Here is a 25,400-nt window from a genome sequence, read left to right as displayed (position 1 = left end):
GGGCTTATGTCTCAAGACCTGTTTTCAGGGTTGTGGGCTTGAATTTTCAATTTGGATCCAATCAGAGCTAATCTACATTTGGGTAACTGGGGGGTTGATGCAGTCAGTCTGAAATGTTGCCAAGTAACAACAGTGGCAGACAAGGTGTTGTCATGAGATTGGCGTGCCAATTTAACACTTTCCTCACTTTCTTTGCTTCTGCCCATCTTCTGCAGGTCCCCCCATGTGAGATGTGCAAAGATTTGCCGCTGAAACCCGAGACCATGGAATGTTTAAACATCTGTCCAGCAATATTCCGCTGACCCCTTATGTTCTTCATAGAAACATCGACATTCTGACAACCTATGGTGTTTAAAGGTAATCACCCCAATCTTGACTGTGACTGTTTTTTTTTTGTAATTGAGTGAGTGTCAACCTGATGATTTAGTTGCCATTTGTTTCCTTGTAGCGCTGCTGAACCATACAAGGGGATCCTAGTATTGAACATGACTCATGGGGAGGAGCCTGGCCCTGAGACACACAAGGATTCAGCTGTTTTAACTTATCTGGAAGGTTTACTGATGCATCCAGTGGTGGCCGGGCCTGGGGCCACGGCAAGCAGGAGGTCTGAGGCTGCCCACAGCAACCAAGATCAGGGAGATAAGGTGGGGGGTCCATTTCAGCTCCCTACGCACGGACCCACGGCTCCAAAGCCTGGGAACAGTGGTCCGACCATGGGTGCTTCGCAGCACTTGAAGAAGGCCCGCCTCTTGCGCTCCGGGGCTTGGAATGATCCAGGAAACCACTGTTTAAGTTCACCACCAGTGGAGCTTAATGGCCAAGTGGGAGGCCTGCAAAATGGGTCACAGGAGGATTCTCCTCATGGAGGTGAGAGTACTCTCTTGGCTTCCCTGCTTCAGTCATTCAGCTCCCGGCTGCAGAACGTGGCCATGTCTCAGCACTCAAACAAGGCACCGAGTGAACGCTCCTCTCCTTCCACTGCGCCGCCGCCCGCAGACAAGGAGCCGCTGCCGGTGTATGGGACAGCCTCGAGCCGCTTGAAGGGCTTAATGAGAAAGAGCAAACTTCAAAATCACAGCAACACCCCTTACAGTCGCCGGGGACACAGTCATGACAAACCACCGGAATCACCCCGGGCAGCACACAACGCCACACCCCCTTCTGCCACGACAGCTTCGGAATCGGTGTCCTGCGCCGACCGTTTGAAGGCTGTCGCCAACATGGTGAAAATACGTTCCAGTCCAGCCCCTTCGCCCAAGCCCAGCGTTGCCTGCAGTCAGTTGGCCCTACTGTTGTCCAGCGAAGCTCATCTCCAGCAATACTCCAGAGAGCATGCGCTCAAAGCGCAGCTCTCAGGAAGATCTGCCAGTGAAAGACTCGCTGCCATGGCAAACCAGCAACACGGCCTTGACAAAAGGCCTCAGAGTGTGGGCGGCGGGACTTTGTCAGAGACGCCAGAGACACTCAATTGTTTAACCAGCCAAAACGGAGTGACCACGACACACACGCAAACGTCAACACTCCCTCGGTTGGCCTTGTCCAGTCCACAGAGCCCACCTTTGCTGTGCGGTCACATCCAAAGCTCCTCACCAACTCCCCCGCATACTCTGAGCCACTTTCACAGCCAGCCGCCAAGGGAAAAGCGAGGCTTTGACTCACGACCCACCCGCCCGCCCCAAACGTGCAGCAGTTTGCTCTTGCTGCTGCTCAACAACCATAACAACCAGAAGCAACTGACAAAAAATGGACACCTGGAGGATAGTTGCAGCGTTCTACCACCGAGCTGCTCTTCATCGGTTACATCCGATAGCGAATGTTCCACCCATGAGAAAAGTCTAACCAAGGACAGCAGTGACGCAGAGACTTCCCACTCAAGCTGTTCCCCGATGGATCTCTCGATGAGAAACTGGGCCAAGAAACAAGTTGCAGGGCCAAAAGCTCCCACCCCTTGTTCGGCTTCTCCCTCGCTTTGCACCTTTCCACACACTGCATCCACTTCTACCGCTGCTGTTTGTTCCAATGCAACGCCGTTCTCTTGTCATTCTTCCGCTCCACCTACTAATTCTGTTTTTTCACCGCTGCCCACTGTTGTTTCTTCTGCTTCCAATTCTATTTCTTCCTATTCCTCTTCATCCGCCTCTACCTCCTCCTTGGACAAACTCACAGAATCTTTATTGAAAAAGTGGAAGCCTGATGTATTAGGAACAGACATGGTGAAGAACAAAGAGCATGAAATGAACCCAGACTTAAAATCCCAATCAAAGGTGACACTCATGCAGCTTCTGCTTGACCGCAGAAACAACGATATCATCAGTAAGAACACGGATGAGGATTTGCCACTTGATATAACTATGGCCACCATGACTCGAAGTCAACCTAACGTGTCCTGGGAGGAGTCCGGGACGAAAAGCCCGTTAGATAAGCCTGCAGCCCCAGTTCATCCAACGGGCTCCCCAGGCGATACAATGTCCCCGCACCCTCCCACTCCCCAGGTCCAGTCGAGCCCGTTGGATTTGTGCAAGTCGAAATCCTTCCCTGCTGAGAAGGCTCCCGAGCCCGCCTTCAGTGCCAGTAAACTCTTACAAAATCTGGCTCAATCTGGCATTGCTTCATCCTCCCCACCAATCCCATCTGGCAAAGGGTTGAGCCAGGAGCTTGATAACAGCAGGCCTTTAGCCCTACTGGAAAGGCTCAGTACCCCAATCAGTCGAAGCACCACCGCCACCCCGATCTCTGACATACCTGCACGGAGTAGCACCCCTTTAAATCGAAAAGAAACCTTTCCTCCACCTTCGCAGATCGAGAACCTTTTGGAACGGCGCACTGTGTTGCAGCTTCTTCTAGGGGCGGGTTCGACGACGGCTTCGGCTTCAGTCAGCCGCAAGGACAGGCCTGAAGGGAGTGGTCGGAGGAGCGCAGAGTTGCAAGGGAGGACCTATGACAGGAGCCCCAGCGTCTCAAACATCTTTGATAGTGCTAACGTTGATGTAAGAGTCAAAACGGAGGAAGGGCTGGGGCCATCCCTTTCTGAGGACGTCAACAACAGAAAGCGGCAGAGCGTCCCTCTGTCCGTTACAGACTTGAAAGCTGAACATCGACCAGCTGAGGTGATCGCAAAATACGGTCTACTCAGCCAGTTGCTTAAACATCAGACAGCCACGTACTACACGAGTGCCGTTTTGCAAACGGATTCACAAAGCAGACAGGTCAAAGAGGAAAAGAGAGAATATTCCAGCCCCAGTCCGAAGAAGAGACGTTTATGTTCCGACCAGACCGACCGTTTGGACGAGACCAAGTCTCCGAGAGCATTTCAAAGGGGTGACGCGAATATTTTTGCCAATCTCGGTGCCCAGGTGGCGCCGGACCAGCAGAGGCATCTGAAAGAGGAGGAACTCCCAACCAGGAGTCCACCAAGAGAAACTTTTAGCAGAGAGAGTCAGGGATTCAATGTGCTGAAACAACTGCTGCTCTCTGACAACTGCCTGAAAGAGTTGTCTCAGCAACATCGCGGCGCATCCAGCCCTTCCGTCCTGCAGGCCAACGGCAAGGCCAACGGCAACGTCCTCGCTCAACCTGCCCCTAACCACAGCTTCCTCCACCTGCCCAGCTGGCACCCTCACGGTTCGCTCAACTCAGGGCTTTTAGGTAACGTCAGAACACTGCCCACCCCTCCGCTAAATGACGGTCATCATTTAGCGCCATGGCAAGCGACACACAAAAGAGAGCCGCCCAATCTTGTCAAACAGGAGCCGGAGAGCCCCCTTCAATGGAATAATAGTCAGGAGAACGACGAGGCTTGCGACTCCAACCCGGACTCTCCTCGGCTGTCACGTTCCAACCCGATCCTGTATTACATGTTGCAGAAGGGCAGTGTTCAGCTAAGAAAGGAGCTGAAGAACCAGCCGGAAGCACCTCAGTCTGTTGTGAAAATTAAAGAAGAGCCAATCAGTGACATGCATGCCTATGAACAAAGCTCCACCCCGCAATCACCAAGCAAGCGCAATGACAAGCACAGCCATGACAACCAGAGGCTGAGTCAGTCATCTGAATAGAAGTTGTATAATCAAATATAATGTGATGAATTATTGATTCTTTTTTTTCTTTCTTCCTACTGCTTGCCAAATGGGTTGAGAGAGAGAGAGAGAGAGAGAGAGAGAGACAAATGACAAAGAGGGAAAAAAAAATGCTGGTTCAAATTGCACATTTTGTTTTCTTGAAGTGGTTCAGTTTGACAAAGATCTATATTTGGCTAGGCTTACTACTGAAACAACCAAAATTCTCAAAATAACTCATCAGGCCCTTTGCATTTTAATTTGATCTAGTTTTTCCATTACCTACGCTTCTTATTTGACAGTCAAAATGATTGGATTTATTTGATATCACCATCTAATGTCTCCATTGTTGCCTGCCATTAACAAAAATATTATTGATGGTACCAAAAAAAAAAAAAATGGCAGCACTCAGATGAGTGTTATATTCTCCATCCCAGCGGTTATAGCGAAATCAATATTCACACTGTAGCCTTGTTAAGTCAAGGTTCAAAGTGTAATGTAATATAATGACAGTGTGATTTTGCCAACAGAAATTGGATTGGTCACCGCATTTGTTGTTTTATTTGATTTCAACTTTTCCACACACAGTGCAAATTCAGGGAGGCGTGTTAGCAGCGTTGGGTTCGGTAGTTTTTAGTCAATTGTTACGCATGTGTGGTTTTGTGCAAAATGGGAAAAACGTCAAGCTTAACCCCGCTCATTTCTATTTGTGCACAAAGTTTGAATATGAAGCACATTGGCTTTGACTCCTAATTTCTTCTCTAGGAGCACCCAGAGGTTGCACTATTGAAGCCAAATCCTCCTTGTCCTTTTTGCAGAATAATTAAATGGCATGTGATAATAATGTCAGTCAGTATTGTTATCTGTTGACAATTTGACAGCTCGTGGTTTTCCCCTCCATTTCTTAAATGTTGTGCTTTCTATTCTAGCCCTTTCTGTGGTCATCTCTTGATTCATAAAAATGTCCCCCCAGAAAAAAAGAATTGCATGATAATGAAGAGAAGACCACGGGGTTGTTTTGGTCAAACCATTGCCTTTTCATTTTTAATTTCACATGCCGCTTTTCTCCACTTGGTCGTGTGATCTTTTGAAATACATATTCATACTGTTCTGTCTCTTCAGTGATTGATACAATTTCACAATGGTTCAATGTATTTGTGTAAATAGTACTTTCAGTATGAAAGATGACTATTTTGTAATGTTTGAGCAAAGATATTACCCTAGTTTTTATTGCGCTGATATGTAAATATGAATTATATGCGTACAGTTGTACATAGAAAAGGAAGAGGATGATGATGATGATATGCCCATCATTTTTGGTTTGTTTTTTGGGCTTGGATGGTTTGTTCTTTGCATGTGTCTATGTGGTAAATGATAATCTATTCTGCGCCGTGTTGTGTAATAATGTCTGACTCTCCTCACTGCTGCCTGTTGCATGCAGACGCATGGGAACCTACCTGTGTATCCATCCCCGTTGGTGATGGGGGAAAAATGTTAAGTCTTAAAAATAGGTCTCTTTTTTTAATCACACACACACACGCACACACTTTCTTTGAGAAGATACGACGGTCTTTAAATAACCACAGACTGTTGAACAATTTGATGATGAAAAACGTGAAGAATATACATGTGCATTGAATATTTTTGTGATTATTTTTTTTTTCTTTTTCTGTTACTGGTTAACAAAGCTCCATGTAAGGGCTTTAGTGAAGAATTGACGTACAATCATAGATTTGCAATGTGCATCTAAGAATTTGTAGCTGCAATGACAACAACAAAAAAAAGGGTGGTTCATTTTTTTCATGTGAAGACCTGAAACAGTTGTTTTTTTTATGTTTTCATTTTTTGGTGTTCATTTGCACTGATATCTCTGAAATAAAGTTCTGAAATGCATGACCTAGTTGAATGTCTTGCACTTTTTCTACTTTGACTTTCAGAAGCTGCTTCGTCGCACGTTCGAGGGTGACGGATTGAACAAGAATTTGATTGTCGAATGTGTAGAATTGATTGTTGCTTGCTGGCTAAATACAAGGCTGAGTAGCTCAGAACATTCAAATGTAGATTTGAAAATGGCCGCCTAGTATTCAATTTGAAAATATAGTTGAATCGTTTGATGTAAAAAAGATGTTTTGATTTTGCAATATTCAGTGCGTTGTGATGTAGGCCATGTTGTTTATTATTACAATGCGTGGCGGGCCACTACGGGCTCCCGACCCGCACCTTGCATGCTGTGTGACTCAGTCGTCCACAATAAAGACGATTACCGTAAAGGACATCTAAGTCAAGCAGCAAGCGTGTCATTTAAGCTGTATGTTTTTATCAAAGTAAAGTGAGAGGATGTCCTGTATGGGCTCCCAAAACACGGGCTCCCGAATTGGCTGCTGCCCACTAGTGCTGAATGTTAACAAAGGCAGGAAAGACAATGGAGGGAAGGAGGGAGGGAGGGAGGACACGTGAAGGTCACTACACGTATGATGAAAGCCCGCACAAAATGACTTCTGCTAACCAAAAATAAATGTCATTTTAAAGTCAAAATTGTTTTGGGTAGGGTGGAATGTCATAGGAGCTGTGCCGGGCTACTTTACAAAGCGTCTTTCACACATGACCTTTTCACAGCGGTGTTCAAGCTTACTTGGTTTGCATGTAAAACCCAGGCAGCAAACAAACGGCTTTTTGTCCGTGGTGCACTTGTGAGAAAGCGGCACAGTTCCCTTCAGCCTTGACTTCCTCTTTTTTTTTTCTTCAATTTAATCCTCCCCATGACTGACTGCACTCTTTAAACTCCGAGTCACCCTTCTCCTCTGTGAACTTCTCCATTTCGCGATTGTTATCAAGGCTGAACCACGGGTAACCTCTTGATTTCCTCTAATTGCTGAAGCGGCGGCAAACATAAAGGGAGGGAGTCACAAGTTTAACCTGAGGTCAATGTGTAAAACTTGACAATTGACTGTTTGTCTGCGTGCACTCTCGCCTCCATTTCCTGACCTCAGCCCAAAGACCAGCACACAGCATGTGTGTAAGTAGATCCATCCCCCCCCCCTCCCCTGCCCTTCCACAAACGTGTTGCAAAACAACACAACACACTTTATTCACATTCATTTGGCACTTGCATAAATGACAAAAGGCATTTTTGGACAGTGCCTCCCTTTGTTCAGTCACGTAAGAAGACGCAGGTGTCCTCGTCGCACTCTGTCAATATGAACTTTGAACCTCACGTGTTATATAAACTATTTTTCTAAGGTTTTGTGTATTATATCTGACAGTGTTTGTGCGTATGCCCAAACATAACAGACACTTGCTTTATTGATCAGATTCTGGAAAAGAAAACAAGGTGTACACACACTATTCTACGTACATGACTAAAAAGCTACAATTACATATTGTCAACACGTATAAAATAAGAAACATGTTTTTATGTTTTCCATATTTTAAATTGACATTCATTTGATTACTTAATTGATCGTTGCACTTCTGAAATAAATTGTGATCGAAAAGTAATTATTTATCATTCCATTTTTTATTTCAATTAAATTGTAATGGAGGTTTGACAGCAGGGGGTTTTCTTTCTAACATTATCTGGCAGCATTATGCTGGGTTTTTTTTTTGGGGGGGGGCAAATCTGCAGTTTTAAATGAACCTAGTCGCTTAGATAACTATTTATCTTGTAAAATAACTTGTTTTTCAGAGCCGTTCTTAGTCTTTGTCACCTGTGGGTATTTGAGAGGTTTCTGTGATTAAGGGTTGGATAAATAAATTTGTCTTGACTTGAAATGGAACCCGAGTTGTGCTATGCCTGGATGAGTGTTTAAACATGAGCTGCACCTAAAAGTCAGACAACAGTGAAAGAGGTTAAACCACACACCTGGGGAAACTCTGACTCTGAAAAAAAAGAGGTCAAACTGGTTTATTTTTCCAACCTTTTTTTTTTTTTTTTGCTGGTTCTCCTTATAGGAGAAGATGTACCTCTTTGTGAAGTCTGTTCCCTCTCCCCAGGGGTCAGAACCTTTTTTTTTTTTTTTTTTTTTGCCACAACTCCTTGACCTGACCGGGGCGATCCTGTTTCCGGGGACAGGATCAACTGTTGGCTTGCAGCTGTGTGACCTCCCCGCCCTCACTTGCCCCCCCCTCTCACTTTAAACATTTGTGTATGGGGTGGGGGGAAATGAACAGCACAGAGGAAATCTTTACTCAAGCAGCCAGTTTTACTTGCAAGTCAAAACAAAAAATTGGACCAAATGACAGCTCGTGCTCATCTTTAAAAATAAAAATGGAAGGTAGTACTTTAAAATAACGCTATTAACTTGCCGGCTAAAGTCACTAATGGCTTTGCCGAGCGTCCGCCATGGCCGCATCCAATCATGTAAACTGAGCTAATGCAATATTCATGCGAGAGTCCCTGAGGCTCACTGTGCACAGCCTGTCAGTTTGATAGCTCTTGGCTGACACTGAAAGAACACGGATGATATTTGCCATGTCAGATAAGCGTGTTTTACAAAGTGGCTTGGGAGCGCGAGAACCAATGTCAGTATCCCGACCATCTCATACCCGCTCCCACTGTGAAACTTCCTTTCAAGTCCTTTTACAGGCACCCGTTTGACATTCATTTGGGTGTTTATATTTGAGAGGCCAGCAGGAGATATCTCCTCTGTGGTTAACGGAAGAGTCAACATCTTGTTATTTTCACTTTAGTCTGACCGAAAAGAGAGAGATATTTCTTATGCGTGCCGTATCATCTTCTGAAAGTGTCACTTATTTCCTGTAAAGCGGTAAATGATGACTAGGTGGATAATCTGCAAAGGTCATGAACTCCCCAAGTAAACATTTTCCAAAAGTAGAATTTGAAAGTTCAGTCCAGCTTGCCCTGTGGACTTTGTACTGTGGAGACTAAAGGACAATTGGAGTTTATGTAAGGTGTTCATAAAATGTTGTCAAGTGGAGTTACACAACTATTCTGGTTTAGGGGATAAATATATCAATTGCTCTTTAAGGGAATAAAAGGGGACTTGTTGCCTCTCATCATAAATTTATGTATGACACTTTTTATTTGATCTGATTAATTTCATGAGTTTATTCTTCTGCAAACAGTTGAACTCTTGCTATTTTCATTTTGTCCATCAAGGATCAAGTCGGATTATAGCAACAACTATCTTGATTGTGACAATGAATTCATCAGTTTCAATTTTGATTGGCTTCCTGACAGCATTCCAGATTTTCATGACTGATCGCTCAACCCACCACCTTAAGGTCAAACTGTGATGTATCTGCTCAGGCAAGATGGCTACACAGGGCTGTATAAATAAAGCACTCTGACTTCTTATTTAGGTAATATATATGCACAGTCAATAGTTTTGCACACTGCACACACAAAATATTGATTAAGCCGCAATACTAAAAACATACCTTGTGATTTATAATGCAACTTGATTTACCCAGTGAGATCATTTTCATGAATCATTCATTTCTTATTCCACAGATCAGCTGCTGTATACTGTATGAGTGAACTCTGCCAAGGTTACGCTTGAAAGGAAGATGTTGCCATCTGCTGGTTAAACTCTCAGCAACAGTACCTGAACATGCGGAAAAAAATCAATCAATCAATCAATCAATCAATCAATCAATCAATCTATCTATCTATCTATCTATCTATCTATCTATCTATCTATCTATCTATCTATCTATCTATCTATCTATCTATCTATCTATCTATCTATCTATCCTCTTTCATCAACATATTTAAATTATGAGCATTTTGAGAATATGCCCTCATCATTTCCATATTCCGAGTCATCCCATCAATATGTATTTGTGCTAGTTGGATGACACAGTTCATGTTAATGCATGCTGACTGCTTGAGTTCAACAACAATGCTGATTCTGAGGGTGACCCAGTTGTGCGGCCATTCGCTTCTTACGTAAAAGGAATAAATCAAATTAAAGTTGAATGACTTAATGTTGGATGAGCTCTTATGCATTATTGATGAAATATAGCAAAATAACAGATTTCAGGGTACATTCATAACATATTCAGATGAATTAAGGGTTTGTGGAAATTCAGTTATTGGCATTGCAGTTTGTTACACAAAATAAAAATGTGTACAGTAAAAAAAAGTGGTTCTTGGTTCTAGTCATACTAGAATACGAGACTTCATATGTTTTTTTTAAAAAATCACAAGCCATATAGACAACCTGCATTGGGAAAAAACATTTGCTGTTGAAATTAAACTTTTGTATTAATTTTTTTAATTTTATTTCTAAAAGCGGATGATTTTCTATTTCAAAAAACAGATATTTCTATGAACGCGCATTACGTTATTATGGCTCGTGACGTAGTCTCGTTAACACAGGCATGAGTAATCGATACCAGATCTCTGGGAGGGAGGCGGCAATGTTTTCATGCCTTCTGACAATCTGGCCAGCTCACTCTGCTATGGCACCCGTAATGTCGCAGACTAACGATTCCCATCCCGTTTAAATCACTTGAGCAAAACTCGTTTTGCTTCTCCTGCGTTTATTTGGTCAGCATTTCTACCTGAATCGGCCATGACTGTAGAGCAGAATGTCCTCCAGCAGCATTCTCAAAAGGTAAGCTTCAAGCTAACTGTGGCTAGCTAACTTTTTCGTAAGTGCAATACGGTGTTGTTTGGGGTTTCAAACTTATTAATAGGTTGTGCGTTTATAGGTGGATTGCATCACCTTCAAGTGCAATTATATATGAGAAACGCGATTTGCATTTCGATCGAATGCGATTTGTTTACAGGAGGCCTTGCCTATGTTATCGTAGTAACACACTAGCCAATGTTTTGCTAATTGTTAGCGGTCCAGCCCATGTTTTGCAGAAAGTGAAAATTGCGTTACTATTATAAGCGATCTGCTCGCTGACCTTTGGAAACAAGCTTTTGCACGGCGCACCCGTTTAGTAATGTTAGCCAACCGTGGCGTCATGAGAAATAAACAACGCCAAGTGTTAGTGTTATGTAAATTCACTGCCATTGCCTTATTAACTAAAATTGAAGAACGAGCAACATTTTGTGTGTTAAAAAAAAGTTACAACAACGCCGTGGCGTCTTTTGTTTGATAAGAATGTTCTCTGTTTTGGGCGCGCTAATGTGGTCGAGGTTACGCATGCCCAAAGTATTTGATAGCTTTGTTTACATAGCATAGCTAGCAAGAGTCCTCACAGATAGCGGAGATTTAACAAATTGTACTTGTCATTTGACTTGAATGAGGACGCTCAGGTGTTTTCCAATACAGTAAAAAATTCAGGTAGAAGCTGCAAAATACATTACATAATTCCAAGTGGGCAGAGCACATTTTGTTTTGAAGCCACTCCCTTTTCCAGCGAGCAGAAGTATTGGAACACACCTTATTAAATGAAGTATTAAGTAGCATTTAATATTTGCTGGCATAAAAATTGTTTGCAAGGACTGCATCAAGCTTGCAACCCGTTGACTTCACCACAAACTACCTATCTGCTGTACGTGTTGAGCTTCACTTCAATTTGTGCTGAGAAGTGATTGCTAAAAAGATCCACAACGTCAAATACGAGATTGGTGAATGCAAAGAGGACCTTTATGAACTAGCTGGCACCCTCAAGTGCTGCCTGCTGCACCTGTGAAAAATCTCAGGCGGCTCTCTTCCTCTTGCTGGCTTGCTTTGTATACAAAGTGCACTCATTCATTTAAGTGCATTTATTGAAGACATGAGTTGCAGAAGGAGTGTGTGCTGAGGCCATTTAATTCTGCTAAGATTGACATAAATAAGCGGATAAACATGGCGGATAAAAAGTCATCCCTATTAAAATATTTTTTTTGCAACCCATCCATCTAGGAAAGTGTCTATCTTGCAAAGCTTGTCCAACTTGTCCAATATACTTCCTTGGCACCAATGTACTGTACTATTGTCCAATTAGACATGGCTTTGGCGCCTCCTTCTGGCATATTTTGTAATTTTAGAAAGTCATTTTCAATTTTTTACTCTAATTATAGTCCATTTTTAGAAAGCCCATAGCAAATGACATGTTATATGTTTCTGTACCCTTTTAACGACTGTTGCTCTTTTCCCCTCAACAGCATCAGCAGACACTACTAAACCAATTACGAGAAGTCACAGGCACCACAGATGTTCAACTCCTTCAACAGGCCTTGCAGGTAATTCATAGCACAAATGAATTGCATCTCCTCACTTAGATGAGGAGTAACATCATTTCTTCAATTTCATTAATGAAATGGAATTACGATATTATTGCAATGAATCACTCATGCTGAGTGTTTACAGACCTTAACTTGTTTGGCCAATGCAGGTGAGCAATGGAGACCTGGCTGAGGCTGTGGCCTACCTGACAGAGAAGAATGCCAAGGTTCCACAGCAAGACGAGACCACCTACTATCAGACTTCTCAGGTGTCCAATGACCGATACATAAGCGTGGGCAGCCAAGCAGACTCAAGTAAGCATCTTCGTCTTGCCGAAAAGTATTAAATACATGTTTTGACATTAAAAAGCAGACAAAAAATGAGAATCAATAAAATCACCACTGTTGATGCACAGTAAATGTTTCACTCCTTATGCTTTTGCTGTGGTTCAGATGTCATTGACCTGACCGGAGATGATAAAGATGACCTTCAGAGAGCAATTGCCCTCAGCCTGGCAGAGTCCAACCGGGCATTCCGGGAGACCGGCATAACTGATGAGGAGCAGGCCATCAGCAGGTAACAGAATTATCCTGGAAAACAAATTTGTATGACCAAAGGGCTTGATCATGTTTTCACCACGCCTATGTTCCTTAGAGTTCTGGAGGCAAGCATAGCAGAGAACAAGGCAAGTCTGAAGCGCACCCATACCGAAGTATGGAGCGATTCGCCCAACCCTTATGACAGGAAGAGGATAGACAACTGCCCCGTAGGCTTGAAAAATGTTGGCAATACCTGCTGGTTCAGTGCCGTCATTCAGGTGGGCGCACCCAAACACACACAAGCACGTGCATGCAAACGGATCAAAGACACACTTGTTTTTGCCATTTTCCAGAAAAAGAAAAACATTTGCTGTGAATAAAAGTCTGTTTTGTTTTGAGATCCACAATCAAGCTAAGGGGTAAATTAAAAGAGAATTAAAAGCAAAGTAAAGAAGAAGAAAAAATACTGTAAACAAAATTTGTTTCATGCAACCGCCCAACTAATTTTTGAATAATGAAAAAATTATTATTTAAAAAAAATATATAATTTGTCCAGAGCTGAAATATGCCAGGCGAACAAATACCAGACACTATCACATGTTGCTGAGCTCCTCTGTAATGTGACTCTCGACCCTTTTAGAAATGCAGTCAACAACATTCTTCTTTCATAACATGATCTGAAATTAAAGAAAAACCTGCCACATGATGACTTGAAGCAATAATATTTCATGTCTTATTTTGTTATGTACTTACATAACACATTACTCATTCCTCTGCGGTTTTATTTTCACTTTTGTCCACGTGCCTCACACATCTCTAACACGAGAGCGATATTCAGTGAAAATGTATTAGTGCCTAGATTGGTAGCAGGAGAGGAAGATGCATTCCCACTCACATTCACACCTACAGAGAAATTTCTCGCATGCAAACTGAAGAGTAAAGATTTGAGCCAAGAACCCTAAAAAGCCCATACCGCGGTCCCCCCCCCCAACGACTGCTGTTTTTAGCACCGCTAGCCACACTTGAAAACAACACCGTCAGCAATCTGAGTGTTGCATTCAGTGTAGGAATTTTTTCAAATCTTGCGAACCGAGATACCCTCTACATCTCTTTGAATGCAATTCAGGCAGGCTGGACTACTGGCTGGGCCACTAATTCAATAGCAATGCTCTAATGGATTGTTTGAAGTTTGTGACGAAGATATTCTCATTCAATTTCCCTCCCACAGTCTCTGTTTAACCTTCTGGAGTTCCAGCGACTGGTGCTTAACTACTCACCACCAGCCAGGGTTCATGAACTTCCCCGAAACCAGAAGGTAAGAGTTTTCTACCGCTTTAGTTCCTGCTCTAAATTCTTCATTCTTTGACTAGGAACACAGAAACCTTCCCTTCATGCAAGAGCTGAGGACACTCTTCTCCCTCATGGTTGGGTCCAAGAGGAAATATGTGGATCCGTCACGGGCAGTGGAAATCCTCAAAGATGCCTTTAAGTCCAGTGAGTCACAACAGGTATGCCAGAACTTGCTTATGTCAACACGAAGCGGCCACAATAACTAATCAGTCGATCTCAATGAGGTTTAAACACACACATATGAGTGCCCTGGTTAATAAACTGAACTTATTAGAAATATGATTGAAAATTGTCAACTCGTTCAAATGAGTCATTTTGCAGCTTCTGTAGAATGCGGCTGATGTTTAATATTTTCAATATTTAATATTATATAAATTATACTTTGAATTATTATAATAATATTATATTAATAATATGAATATTTTTAAATTGTGCCTTCTCTTAGCTGCACTTTTTTTTTTTTTTTTTTTTGCTAGCTCAGCTCCAGTGACTCTGGGACACTTAACCTTTCTTATCTGTAGCAATTAATCCTCCAAACCACTTCATCCCTTGCTGAACTATGCAAAAGCACATCCGACAATGTCCGAGTTGGAAACTCTTTGATTCTTCTCCTTCTATAAGCCTGTGTCTTTGTAGCGGTTAACTGGGGTCAAGCACTTTGCCTCCCCACTCATCAGTCTTGTCACTTGCTTTCAGATTAGTCAGGTTAGCTATGCATTGACCCAAATCAGCAGGCAGTCCTGAGGTGCACGGTGACCGCGGGCGGGCGGGCGGTCTGGCGGCCGGGGTGTTAACGTTTCTTTGAAATTCAGCAATTTGTGAACTCCTCTGTGAAGATGAGTCATCTCAAATGTAGAGCTCAGGGCCCTATCAGCACGAGTTGAATTTCTTGACCTACTTTGCCTCTTTATCATCTCCGCTGGAATTGGCCAAAAGTAGTCATGTAAGTGCGCACTGCATGTTACTTCCTTTTGCTTTACAGCAGGATGTGAGCGAGTTCACCCACAAGCTTCTGGACTGGCTGGAGGACGCCTTTCAAATGAAGGCTGAAGAAGACGGGTAACTACATCATTTTACAATGACTTTTAAAGGGCTCATAAAGCAACCCGCTAATTAGAATGAAGGCAAGTCTGCACGCACCTTTGGCCCGCCCGGTCAGCGTTATCTCTATTTCCTTCCTTGCAGAGACGAGGACAAGCCAAAGAACCCGATGGTGGAGCTTTTCTACGGGCGATTCCTTGCCGTGGGTGTCCTGGAAGGTGAGATGGGGTGTCAAATTAAAAATCAATAAAAGGAAAAAAAAAAAGTGAAGTTGTCAGAGAAAGACTCGGAGTAGTTTGATTGCAGTCACCGTAAAAGCTGTCCGTCTTTGCCCCCCCCCCCCCTTCCCCCTGGTAATGAAAGGTGACCTTGTCTTAATGAGATACTCTGAATGTAGAGTAGGAGTGCTGATGCATTGATCGTGGAAGACCTTGACAGCTGATTGACATTGTGGTTATTATGCATGACAATAGTGGCCCGCAGCCATCAAAACATGGGCCACTGGGCTTTGCTGCTCATAAAGTCAACTTAATGCTGCCACATCTGCATGTCTGCTAGCAACTCCTGCTTGTTATCTTTGAGTTGTTGTTTTTTTTGCTCAATGTTGGAGCGTAAACAAACAGCTGTGTAATGAATTAGCGTCTTGCTGAACACGAGAAAATCAGCCGAGGAGAGCCTGAGCTTGACGTAACATCTGTTTCAATCTCACGGCACAGACTGCGCTTGGATTCGCTGCCAATTACTAAGTGCTTGTCTGATTGTTATGTCTCCAGGTAAAAAATTTGAGAACACGGAGATGTTTGGCCAGTACCCGCTGCAGGTGAACGGCTTCAAGGATCTCCACGAGTGTCTTGAGGCAGCAATGATCGAAGGGGAGATTGAATCCCTGCACTCTGCAGAGAATTCTGCCAGGTCTGGACAAGAGGTGAGTGTCACAAAGCAATGTACTATTTGATTGCTTGCTGCCCAAAATCCAAATTGAACATCAAGACACGTGGTGTGAACTTAGAAACATTTCCCCAAACTTTGTTTCCTTTCAGCACTGGTTCACAGAACTCCCTCCCGTGTTGACCTTTGAGCTTTCAAGATTTGAGTTTAATCAAGCGCTTGGACGGCCTGAAAAGATCCACAACAAGCTGGAGTTCCCCTCCATGCTCTTCATGGACAGGTGATCGATTTTATTTTGTATTCCTTGCTTTGATGGATTAGTATTCTCCCGGCCGGCATCAATAGACAATTAAACGGAACCTTCTGATCTTATCAGATTTGTTTTCTTTCGTTAGGTACATGGACAGAAACCGAGAAGTAACCAGAATCAAGAGAGAGGAAATCAGGCGGTTAAAAGAGCATTTGACTCTGCTCCAGCAGAGATTGGAAAGGTATATATTTTTTCTGTATATTTTTTTTCATCAGTGCAAATTCAACAGAACATGCTAAGGACATTAACGCCTCACGCTGTCATTTTAGATTCTGTTTGTATCAGTCTCTCTGTTTCCACCAAGGTATCTGAGCTATGGGTCCGGCCCCAAGAGGTTTCCTCTGGCAGATGTCCTCCAGTATGCAATGGAATTTGCCTCCAGTCAGCCTGTATGCACCTCGCCTGTGGAAGATATCGACTCATCAGCCCCTCCTGGTGGCACAACTGGACTACAGCTGCCCCCTCCAAGGTAAATTTAATTTAAAAAAAAACAAGGGAATGGATTATTCACTCCCAAAATAAATGGAATATTAAAAATACCACTAATGCAGTGTTTTCATATTTAACTCATCTCATAGTATAAACATATTTCACTGCGAATAAACATTCTGAACTAATTTGGTACCCATGTCTTACACTCAGCAGCTCGGCCGAGCAGGACTCTTCGGCTACGGCGGAGAGCTCAGGCTCTGCCTCGGGCACGGCGGCCCAGCAGCAGAGAGCGCCCGTCCACAAGCCTTTCACCCAGTCCAGACTACCTCCTGATCTCCCCATGCACCCCGCACCGCGCCACATAACCGAAGAGGAATTGAGGGTGCTTGAGGGATGCCTGCATCGATGGAGGAGCGAAGTTGAAAACGACACCCGCGGTACTGCCCGTCATTTGCTCTTGATAAGTTCTGCATGGAGTACTTACTTTGTTTGCGTGATATTCATTTGGCTAGATCTCCAGGAGAGCATAAAGAGAATCCTCAGAACCATTGAGCTGATGTACTCGGACAAATCAATGATGCAGGTGATCATTACTGGCCATTATACTGAAATACATCAGTTGCGATATGTATGTCCTGAAAATGTCCTTTGTGTCAAGGTTCCTTACCGGCTTCATGCAGTCTTGGTCCACGAAGGCCAGGCAAACGCAGGTCACTACTGGGCCTACATCTACGACCCACACCAGCGTTGCTGGATGAAGTACAACGATATCGCCGTTACAAAATCCTCCTGGGAGGAGCTTGTGCGGGACTCATTCGGAGGCTACCGCAACGCCAGTGCCTACTGTCTCATGTATATCAATGACAAGAAGCCCTTTCTCATAGAAGGTACGCACAAACTTTACTAACTCAAATCATTTGTCATACTTGAACACTGTCAACCATTTTTGTGAACACAGAAGACTTTGATAAAGAAACTGGCCAGATACTGAGTGGCATGGACAAACTTCCGCCGGACCTGAAGCAGTATGTCAAGGGGGACAATGAGCTCTTTGACAAAGAGATTGTGGAGTGGAACGCACTGCAGGCTCGGAAGGCCCAACAGGAAAAGTTGGCTCTCGCCGCGGCGGCTGCGGCAGCGGCAGCAGCGGCCTCGACAGCATCCAGCACCTCCATTTCCTCCTCCTCACCTCAGCCCATGAGTATTGATTGCAGCCCTCCAGACAATGCAGGTCAGAGTTCAACTGCCAGGCATTCACAATATATACAAAATGTGATTTTTTTTTTTTTTTAATGGAATTTCTCAAAATAATCGCTGGTTCTCAATTCTCTTCTACAGCACTCCAGCAGGATCCCGAGTACATGGAGCAGCCATCGCCCACCAGTGACTCCAAACATCTCCAGGAGGACACGGAGAGGGCCATTTCCAGGGCGAGTGCTGAACTGGAGGAGAGAAGCCCCGAAGCACTGTTAAATGCCGTATGTAAAACATACAAAGTCTGAACACACCACACTTGACTTGAATCAGAGAGAGTTTGAAAAACATGCACAACCTGATGATTTAAACTGTGTGTTATTCTCAGGATATGATGCATACTTTAGAATATCGAATATTCTTTTCACTGTACTTCCCATCAGTCATCTGTCTTTTCTGTCCAATTACATTCTTTTCACCCTTCCACTTCCCCTCAGCCTGAAGTCCACTTGAGCACCCCCCCAATCCCAAGTCCTGATTTTGTCATGGAGGACGAGTCCCCTGTCCACCACACCGTAGAGGTGGCCATCCCCGATGTGGGGACCTTTGTCATTGAGTCAAAAGAAGGGGGGTATGATGATGAGGTAGACCGAGATCCAGTTGTGATGGATTTGATTCTCATGAATGGCTTCAGACTGAAAATGCAATAATATGACGCTCTTCTTGCATGGCCGTTCTAAATAGTCTGCATTTGGGTGGAATTGTATTTTTATGTGAAGCCCCTTTCATCATTGCGTTCATCTTGATTGATGATAGTGGGAAAGTGAAGTTTACATTGAGCACGACTCAAGCATAAATATTTGATCACATATTTCTAATTCTGCTCAGGAGCTGTCATTTCTTGGCTCAGTCTTGTCCTTTGTATAGCGTTGGATTTTATGGCTTGAATTGTGAGCAACAGTCACCCTGTCAAACCCAGCCGTCAATGAGGAATACTGTATGCTTGGAACTACAAACGCGATGGCTCTATTCCTCCTCACTATAATAAACGCATGGACCGCAGAGTGATGCATGTCTGGCATTTAGCATTTCAAAGTGTCTAACTGCGAGATTGCCCACACTTGTTCCATCACGAGAGAAAGCCTATTATTTTGTTTAATGCAGTTCCTGCTTCCCGGGCAGGCAATGATGACCCCAAACATGCAGGGTGTAATTATGGCTATTGGCAAATCCAGCAGAGTATATGAAAAGAATGGCCCTGAGGCAGCCTTTTTTAAGGTACCGTCGCTCCCTCACCTTTTGCATTCCCCCTCCACCCACTTCCACCTTTTCATGCAAATCAGCGTGTTTGTGTTTTTCTCTCTCATAATTGTTATTGGGCAAAATGTTTGCATCTCCGAAACCAGGAAACCCCCAAAATGACATGCTTGTTGAACCATTATCATTTCATCATGGAAAAACAAACAAAGCCATAGTCAGCTATTTATAGTAGTTTGATTATTTTGTTTTTGTTTTAACAACAGAGAAACCTGTGGAGCCATCTGTATTTTAAATGATCATGGGACATTGTTTTTGCGGTCAGGCACTCAAGTTAGAATACGCTCGACTTGTGAGGTTCGCCCAAGAAGACACTCCCCCAGAGAAGGACTACAGACTTCATCACGTCATTGTCTACTTCCTCCAGAACCAGGCACCCAAGAAGATCCTTGAGAGGACTTTGCTCACTCAGTTTGCTGACCGGAACTTGGCATTTGATGAGAGGTACACCATGCGAGACACCCTCAAAATATTTTGAAAATATATATATATTTTTTAAATCTTTCAAATATGGTGAACCATCTATTTGTGCTATTTCTAAGCATATTTTTTGAAATTATTCAACCCAACTTGTTTCCATGCTTTCCTAAAATGGCCAGCAGAGGGTAGCAGAGACTTGACGTAGCAGAGTCAGCCTGTTTGTATCATGTCAAAGACAGTGCTTAACAATTTTCCTTCAACCTTAAGTTGATGCGTAAATCTAAAAAGACACGGCGATATGACTTTCCACATTACTGACAGATATCAGAATTCCCTTACGCCCTCCCGATCATACCTCTGCGTGTTATTTCTCCCGATGACACATTCTCAAATCTTTCTCCCGATGCTTGTTGGCCTCTATCCAAATTCCTGAGTGAAAAATTGATTTCTCACTTCTCTATTTTGAGCAAGATAATTAGATTTATGTGTGCATGTGGCCTCGATAGGAGCCTCCAGAGGAGCGTTTCACTTTTCCTCTCAGCACTAAAGAGTGATTCATTAGGCCAAGTTATGGCCCAGGGGCAGGCTAGACTGTTTCATCTCCTGACAATGACTCACCATCAGACCTGATGCCAGTTCGTCTTCCTTCCTTCCTCCCCTGCAGATGCAAGAGTATTATGAGTGTGGCACGTGCAAAATTGGACTTAATTAAGCCCGAGGAGGTCAACATGGATGAGTATGAGGTCAGTTGGGATTTCCCCTTATCTATCATGCATTCCTTTTAGATGACTTATCTCAATGCGCTGCCCTTCTGTAATTAATATTTTGTTTTACAACACAGATATGGCATCAAGACTACAGGAACTTCCGAGAAACAACCATTTTTATGATAACTGGCTTGGAGCTCTTCCACAAGACAAAGTATGGATTGTCATCTTGCAATGTTGTAGCACATTATTTGGATTGTTCATTTTGCTTCTTACGCCAACATTTACTCGAATGCCACCTGCAGAGGGCAGCACAGTAGACAAGCATTCACTGTTCATTTCCAAGATGGCCTTTCTTTTTGTTCTCATAGCAAACCTACACACAATCTGATTGTTGCTTCCTTTGCAGTTATGTGGAGGCGCTGATATATCTGATCTACTCGTACCAGTACAACAAAGAGCTTTTGTCCAAAGGGCTGTACAGAGGACACGATGAGGAGTTCCTTGGTCATTACCGTCGCGATTGTTTGCTGGTGAGTCCAAATATTCCATTAAAATGGAATGAATTAAACAGTATTCCATTTTGAGGGTTTCCAAGCTGACAATGAAAATCCCCTCTACCTAACCCCCTCCCTTTTTCTTTTTCTTTTTAAATTTCATCCCCACTGAGCTTTAGAGCAGTGTGCTCGGTTAGAGCCGGTGGTATTTGAGCGCGATCAGCCTGGAGCTGATCTTTAGCAGTGCGCACTCAGTAACCTTACGCCAGCATTGTGCTTGTAATGTAATCATTGGAGTGGGAATAGGAAGCAGGAGGGCCAGCGAGTGTAAACACATTAGCATGTCCTCAGCTAACCTCACATTTTGGCTCGGTGCATTCACATCGGTCATTTGAAATCTCCGTTCAGAACCCCTGCTTCAGCTGTTTACCTCCTGCTCTTGTTTTAATTGAAAACATTGCCAACATTGACATAGTTAATTCACTTGGTTGTTTTGTGTAGCCAACCTTGAATCCCGGGACGCCAAGCTGAATTAAGGGGAAACTTTTTTTTTTTTTTTTTTCTCCCCCTCTCAGAGTAGGAGGTCACTGAGTTTGTTAGAGCACGATGTTTTTTGTCCAAGCACAGTATGAGAAGATTGTATCCCCCTTAGGTCCCACCTAAAAAATTCATGATGAATGGTGGGCGTACTTTTTTTGCACAGAGAGAAGACCAGTTGCGTTGCACAGCTATGAAACACATTTTAAATTATACCAGTGAAAAAGTGAGGTTGTTAAAAACACTGGAAAGTGCCAATTCCTAAATGCTGGTTTATTTGTAAAGCACATTTCACAACAGCATTGCACAGACAAAATATGATGACCGCATTGCAAACATTTTAATAAAATCATCTAAAATAATTAGATTCAACAATTGTATTTTTTTTTTTTTTAAACAAAAACAGAATGTATTGAATTTAGTTCAAGGTCAAGTTTACACAGTAAGGTCTGGTAATATAAATTTGCAGGCTCAATGGTTTTACTTATAGGTAGGAGCACATTTCAAGTAGAACATCTTCAATGTCTTTCATGCTCCATAGAAATTAAACGAGCAAGCAGCAGCCATGTTTGAGTCCGGAGAGGAACCAGAGGTGACCACTGGTTTGGGAATCATGAATGAGTTGGTGGTCCCCTGCATCCCCTTGCTGCTGCTCCATGACACCGAGAGGGACCTGCTGGCAGTGGAAGACATGAGGAACCGCTGGTGCTCTTACCTGGGTCAAGAAATGGACTGTGAGTTTTTTTGACACAAAAAAATCTATTAATTAGACTAGTGCTGGGAATATTAACTGTGGCGTGCAACCACTGCCCTTTATTACTATTGGCAAAAATACATTGTTCTTGTGTCAGTTGTTATTGCAACACAAAAATTGGACAAAGTTGTATTTTTCCAATAAAATAAACCCAGAAATCCCCAAATGATCAGTGAAATTACGCAACAGTGTAATTTGCCAAAAATCACATTTGCCAGGCCAAAAAGAGGAACTTTTGCCAGGTCATGTCAGCTCTGCAAGATGTTTACAGAGACAAAAATGAAAGGGCACTGTGTACGATAGACCTGATAGGATTTCAGATTCTTTTAAGCAGTCCTATTAATCAGCACTTGGATTGCACTTTAAAGAGTGCTTTTAAACATTTGTGTTCCAAGCGCCTATCAGTTTGGTCCAGCAAAAGCTTGTTCTGGCTAATGTTCAGGAAAGACTGACTTTTATCACCCAGGCCCACGCTCTCCAGACTTGTGCTGTCGCTTATGATATCAAAGTCTAAATATTTGCTCATTTGATGTCTGAGGATGCATTTTTCTTATCTTTCTCTGTCTGGCCATTTTTATGTCAATAGCCAACCTCCAAGAAAAGCTGACTGACTTCCTCCCCAAGTTACTGGACTGCTCGACGGAGATCAAAAGCTTCCACGACCCCCCCAAGGTGCCCGCCCACTCCACCTTGGAGCTGTGTGAAAGATTCGGCCGCATCATGACCACACTCTGCAAGGTGGCCAACCACGGGAGATGAGCTCTGCAGATGGAACCTCGCTCTCTCTCTCCCTCCCCTTAGGCTCAAAAATCCCATGGACCTCTCTTAACCCATGCCTTCCTTTAGAAATCCAGGGCTCACTTGCTTTCTAGCGCTTATTCCTCTGTTACTCTTTTGCTGCCATTACAGATATTTCATTTATTCTACGCAAAAAAACAAAACAAAACAAAACAAAAAAAACAACAGAGGAGGTTTAGTGGGGAGAGGACAAAGTGGACTGTTTTTGGAGGGAAGATGAAAAGCGAAATGTCGGTGGAGCACAAAAGAGCTACTATTCTGCAGCTAAAAGCCAAGCACATTTAGTATCAGCTTTGCGAGACAACACAAATTTGGGGGTGCTCCTAGTTTACAAGTGTTGTCAGCATTCCCCCCCCCGACCGACCGACCGAGTTACAAAGCTCTTTTTTCAAAGCATCCGCCGTCTCTGCGTGCGTGAAAAGGTTTGTCTGCTCTGCCCTGCCTCCAGCTTGGTACAGTATTACTACCATTTGATTCATTTTTCTAAGAATGAAAACGATGAAATTTAAAGAAAAGCTCAGTAACTCAAACGGCTCTTATGTATTTGTGGGCTGCTCCACGATTAGATGGTTTAAGTGCTGTGGTGGCCAGCCATGGACTCTCTCTGTGGCTTGTTAATAAATCCATAGAATAAAGTTTTATTTATGGCCCTTTTAGGCCAAATACATACTTGTCTTGTCATTTTCTTTGAGTACATGGCCTACATTTGTGTACCCTTATGTATGTTTTTGGGATGTGGGAGGAAAGCAGAGTACCCGACGTAAACCCACGGAGCCGGAATTGAACCCACAACCTCTGAAGTGTGAGGCGGACGTCATCATAGCAGGCGCACTTGGGTGAGAAAAGCTTGTTGAACAGCCTCACCAAAGTTTTCAAGCTTCTTACACTTTTTCCTTAGAGCCACTTTTGTAAAAAAAAAACACTTTCAAAGTGATGCTTTATTCATTTATCAGCAATCTCATTTGTAAACTCATTTCCCCAACCGCAACAGCTCACCACGACGACTCGCTCAGGATGAAAGCAGCTATTGTTGCGCGGCTAAAAACACCGAGCGTTCTGTCCATTGTGACTCTCCTTCCCGCCCGGCGTCAAAGCACGATAGTGTATCTCTGTCAAGTGCTTGTGTAGTGCAGCTACGCTTATGTGATCGCCTCCAGAAATGGAAGTACACACAGACACAACTCCCCTCCCACACACACATGCTGTCTGTCTGACCCCGGAGGTCAAGGTGCATTGACTTTGAGGGTCGTCTAACTGGGCCTCTCGAAACTCTTGCCTCGCATTCCAGCTCCGCGAGGAGGGAGGGGAGGGGAGGGGGAGGTTGTTGCATGCCGGGCTTATTACCAAAGCGAGAGAGATAGGAAAGAAAAAAAAAAAGGAGGGATTTTGGGTGGGAGAAAGCCAGAGGGAGTGGTGGGGGGTTGAAAGAAGCTGGAAGGTATTATCCACCGTTTCCTTGCCTTTATAGAAGTTGGGGCGGCCGGCGCGGTGCGGCGCGGCGCGTTCCCTCCCACGAAAAACTTGAACCTGCCGTTCCGCTTGGGCCTTCTAACTGGCTCACGTGGTTTCCTTCCCTGCTGCTTGTTGCTTCCCTGCTCTCTCTCTCTCTCGCTCTCTCTTTCTCTCATACTCCCTCTCTCTTGTTTGTCTTGCTCAGTTTCCCTGGGCTGTGTGTAAGAGGATCACTTTGTTTCCGTTGCCTTTTTTTCTTTTTTTTCTTCCTCGCTTTTCTTTCCACGGTGCCACAGTCCCTCATGGTGGAGAGGATTGCATTTGAGCAGATAGTGATGGGGGTGCACAGCTGCAAGAGTCCCCTCCATCTCTCACTGCAGCAGAACTAATGTCTACACCCCCCGCCCCCATCTGGTTCTACCTCTCTCGCTCTCTTTCGCTCTCACTCTCTTCTTTCTGCCTCTCCAAGGGGGTGGGGGTGCCGTATGGAAAGAAAAATGGACGGTGTATCGGACAAAAGGGAAATGTTACGTTCTCTCTTTGGGATATTGGCATCTATCTGTGTGTGGTAAGTGTTTCTTTTTTCCTTAGTTCTTTTATAGCACTTTTCAAAGTTTGTTCATCACTTTCAAAAATGTTGATTTAATGTCTGATTTTGGGGGAAATGCATTTTGACCATATGGTCTCATGTGGTTTGCTTCTAAATTGAAGGGAAGCTTTTGTTTTGTTTTGAAGGGTTTTGGGGTCAAGGTAGAACGAGAGAAGAGATGGACTTGAGGCTGACTGGGGGGAAGGGAATGGGGGGGGGGGCTGAAACTTTTAACTTGACATGATAAAAAAAAAAAAATTCAATTGACTTGTGGTTATACATATGGAAGAAATCAGTCAGCTAACCAATGCAAACTAATGTTGTGAACTTTTTGGTTGGATTTTTTGTGTTCCACAAGTCTTAGGTCATCAAAGCAGTGAGTTGAACGAGTGCA

At 43.6% G+C, this 25,400-nt stretch overlaps 2 protein-coding genes across 11 annotated transcripts; both read left to right on the top strand.

The window, feature by feature from the left end:
* The first annotated feature begins 209 nt into the window (after positions 1-209).
* On the top strand, positions 210-5,945 carry nrip1b (nuclear receptor interacting protein 1b). 2 transcript variants are annotated; one of them, XM_049743338.2, is made up of 2 exons: positions 210-357; positions 449-5,945. In XM_049743338.2, exon 2 carries the CDS (start codon positions 486-488, stop codon positions 4,050-4,052), a length of 3,567 nt encoding a protein of 1,188 aa, XP_049599295.1. In that variant the 5' UTR covers positions 210-357; positions 449-485; the 3' UTR covers positions 4,053-5,945. The 2 variants fall into 2 exon arrangements, with proteins under 2 accessions (XP_049599295.1, XP_049599297.1); XM_049743340.2 differs by having other exon boundaries at positions 212-357; positions 428-5,945.
* Positions 5,946-10,401: 4,456 nt separating this feature from the next.
* On the top strand, positions 10,402-23,630 carry usp25 (ubiquitin specific peptidase 25). Of its 9 annotated transcripts, none has more exons than XM_049743346.2 (26): positions 10,402-10,633; positions 12,121-12,198; positions 12,351-12,495; positions 12,634-12,757; positions 12,836-12,998; positions 13,949-14,035; positions 14,091-14,228; positions 15,053-15,129; positions 15,256-15,329; positions 15,885-16,036; positions 16,152-16,279; positions 16,395-16,490; positions 16,614-16,778; positions 16,955-17,178; positions 17,254-17,324; positions 17,400-17,628; positions 17,700-17,972; positions 18,080-18,219; positions 18,433-18,579; positions 19,118-19,213; positions 19,518-19,696; positions 20,337-20,415; positions 20,514-20,593; positions 20,789-20,912; positions 21,955-22,147; positions 22,754-23,630. In XM_049743346.2, exons 1-26 carry the CDS (start codon positions 10,592-10,594, stop codon positions 22,924-22,926), a joined length of 3,477 nt encoding a protein of 1,158 aa, XP_049599303.1. In that variant the 5' UTR covers positions 10,402-10,591; the 3' UTR covers positions 22,927-23,630. The 9 variants fall into 9 exon arrangements, with proteins under 9 accessions (XP_049599303.1, XP_049599299.1, XP_049599300.1 ...); XM_049743342.2 differs by having other exon boundaries at positions 19,100-19,213; XM_049743343.2 differs by having other exon boundaries at positions 16,952-17,178; positions 17,703-17,972; positions 19,100-19,213.
* Positions 23,631-25,400: the final 1,770 nt, after the last annotated feature.

Source organism: Syngnathus scovelli, chromosome 15 (genome assembly GCF_024217435.2).
Source record: "Syngnathus scovelli strain Florida chromosome 15, RoL_Ssco_1.2, whole genome shotgun sequence".
NCBI classification, from domain to species: domain Eukaryota; kingdom Metazoa; phylum Chordata; class Actinopteri; order Syngnathiformes; family Syngnathidae; genus Syngnathus; species Syngnathus scovelli.
Note: the sequence above shows the minus strand (reverse complement) of the source record. Positions and strands in the feature narration are given on the sequence as shown.

Excerpts from the sequence above, each read along its gene's own strand:
- nrip1b (XM_049743338.2), top strand. The coding sequence starts at position 486 with ATGACTCATGGGGAGGAGCCTGGCCCTGAGACACACAAGGATTCAGCT.
- usp25 (XM_049743341.2), top strand. The coding sequence starts at position 10,592 with ATGACTGTAGAGCAGAATGTCCTCCAGCAGCATTCTCAAAAG. Across the intron at positions 16,037-16,151 it reads CTGCCAGGTCTGGACAAGAG|CACTGGTTCACAGAACTCCC; the intron begins GTGAGTGTCACA and ends GTTTCCTTTCAG. Across the intron at positions 17,179-17,253 it reads AGTTGAAAACGACACCCGCG|ATCTCCAGGAGAGCATAAAG; the intron begins GTACTGCCCGTC and ends TCATTTGGCTAG.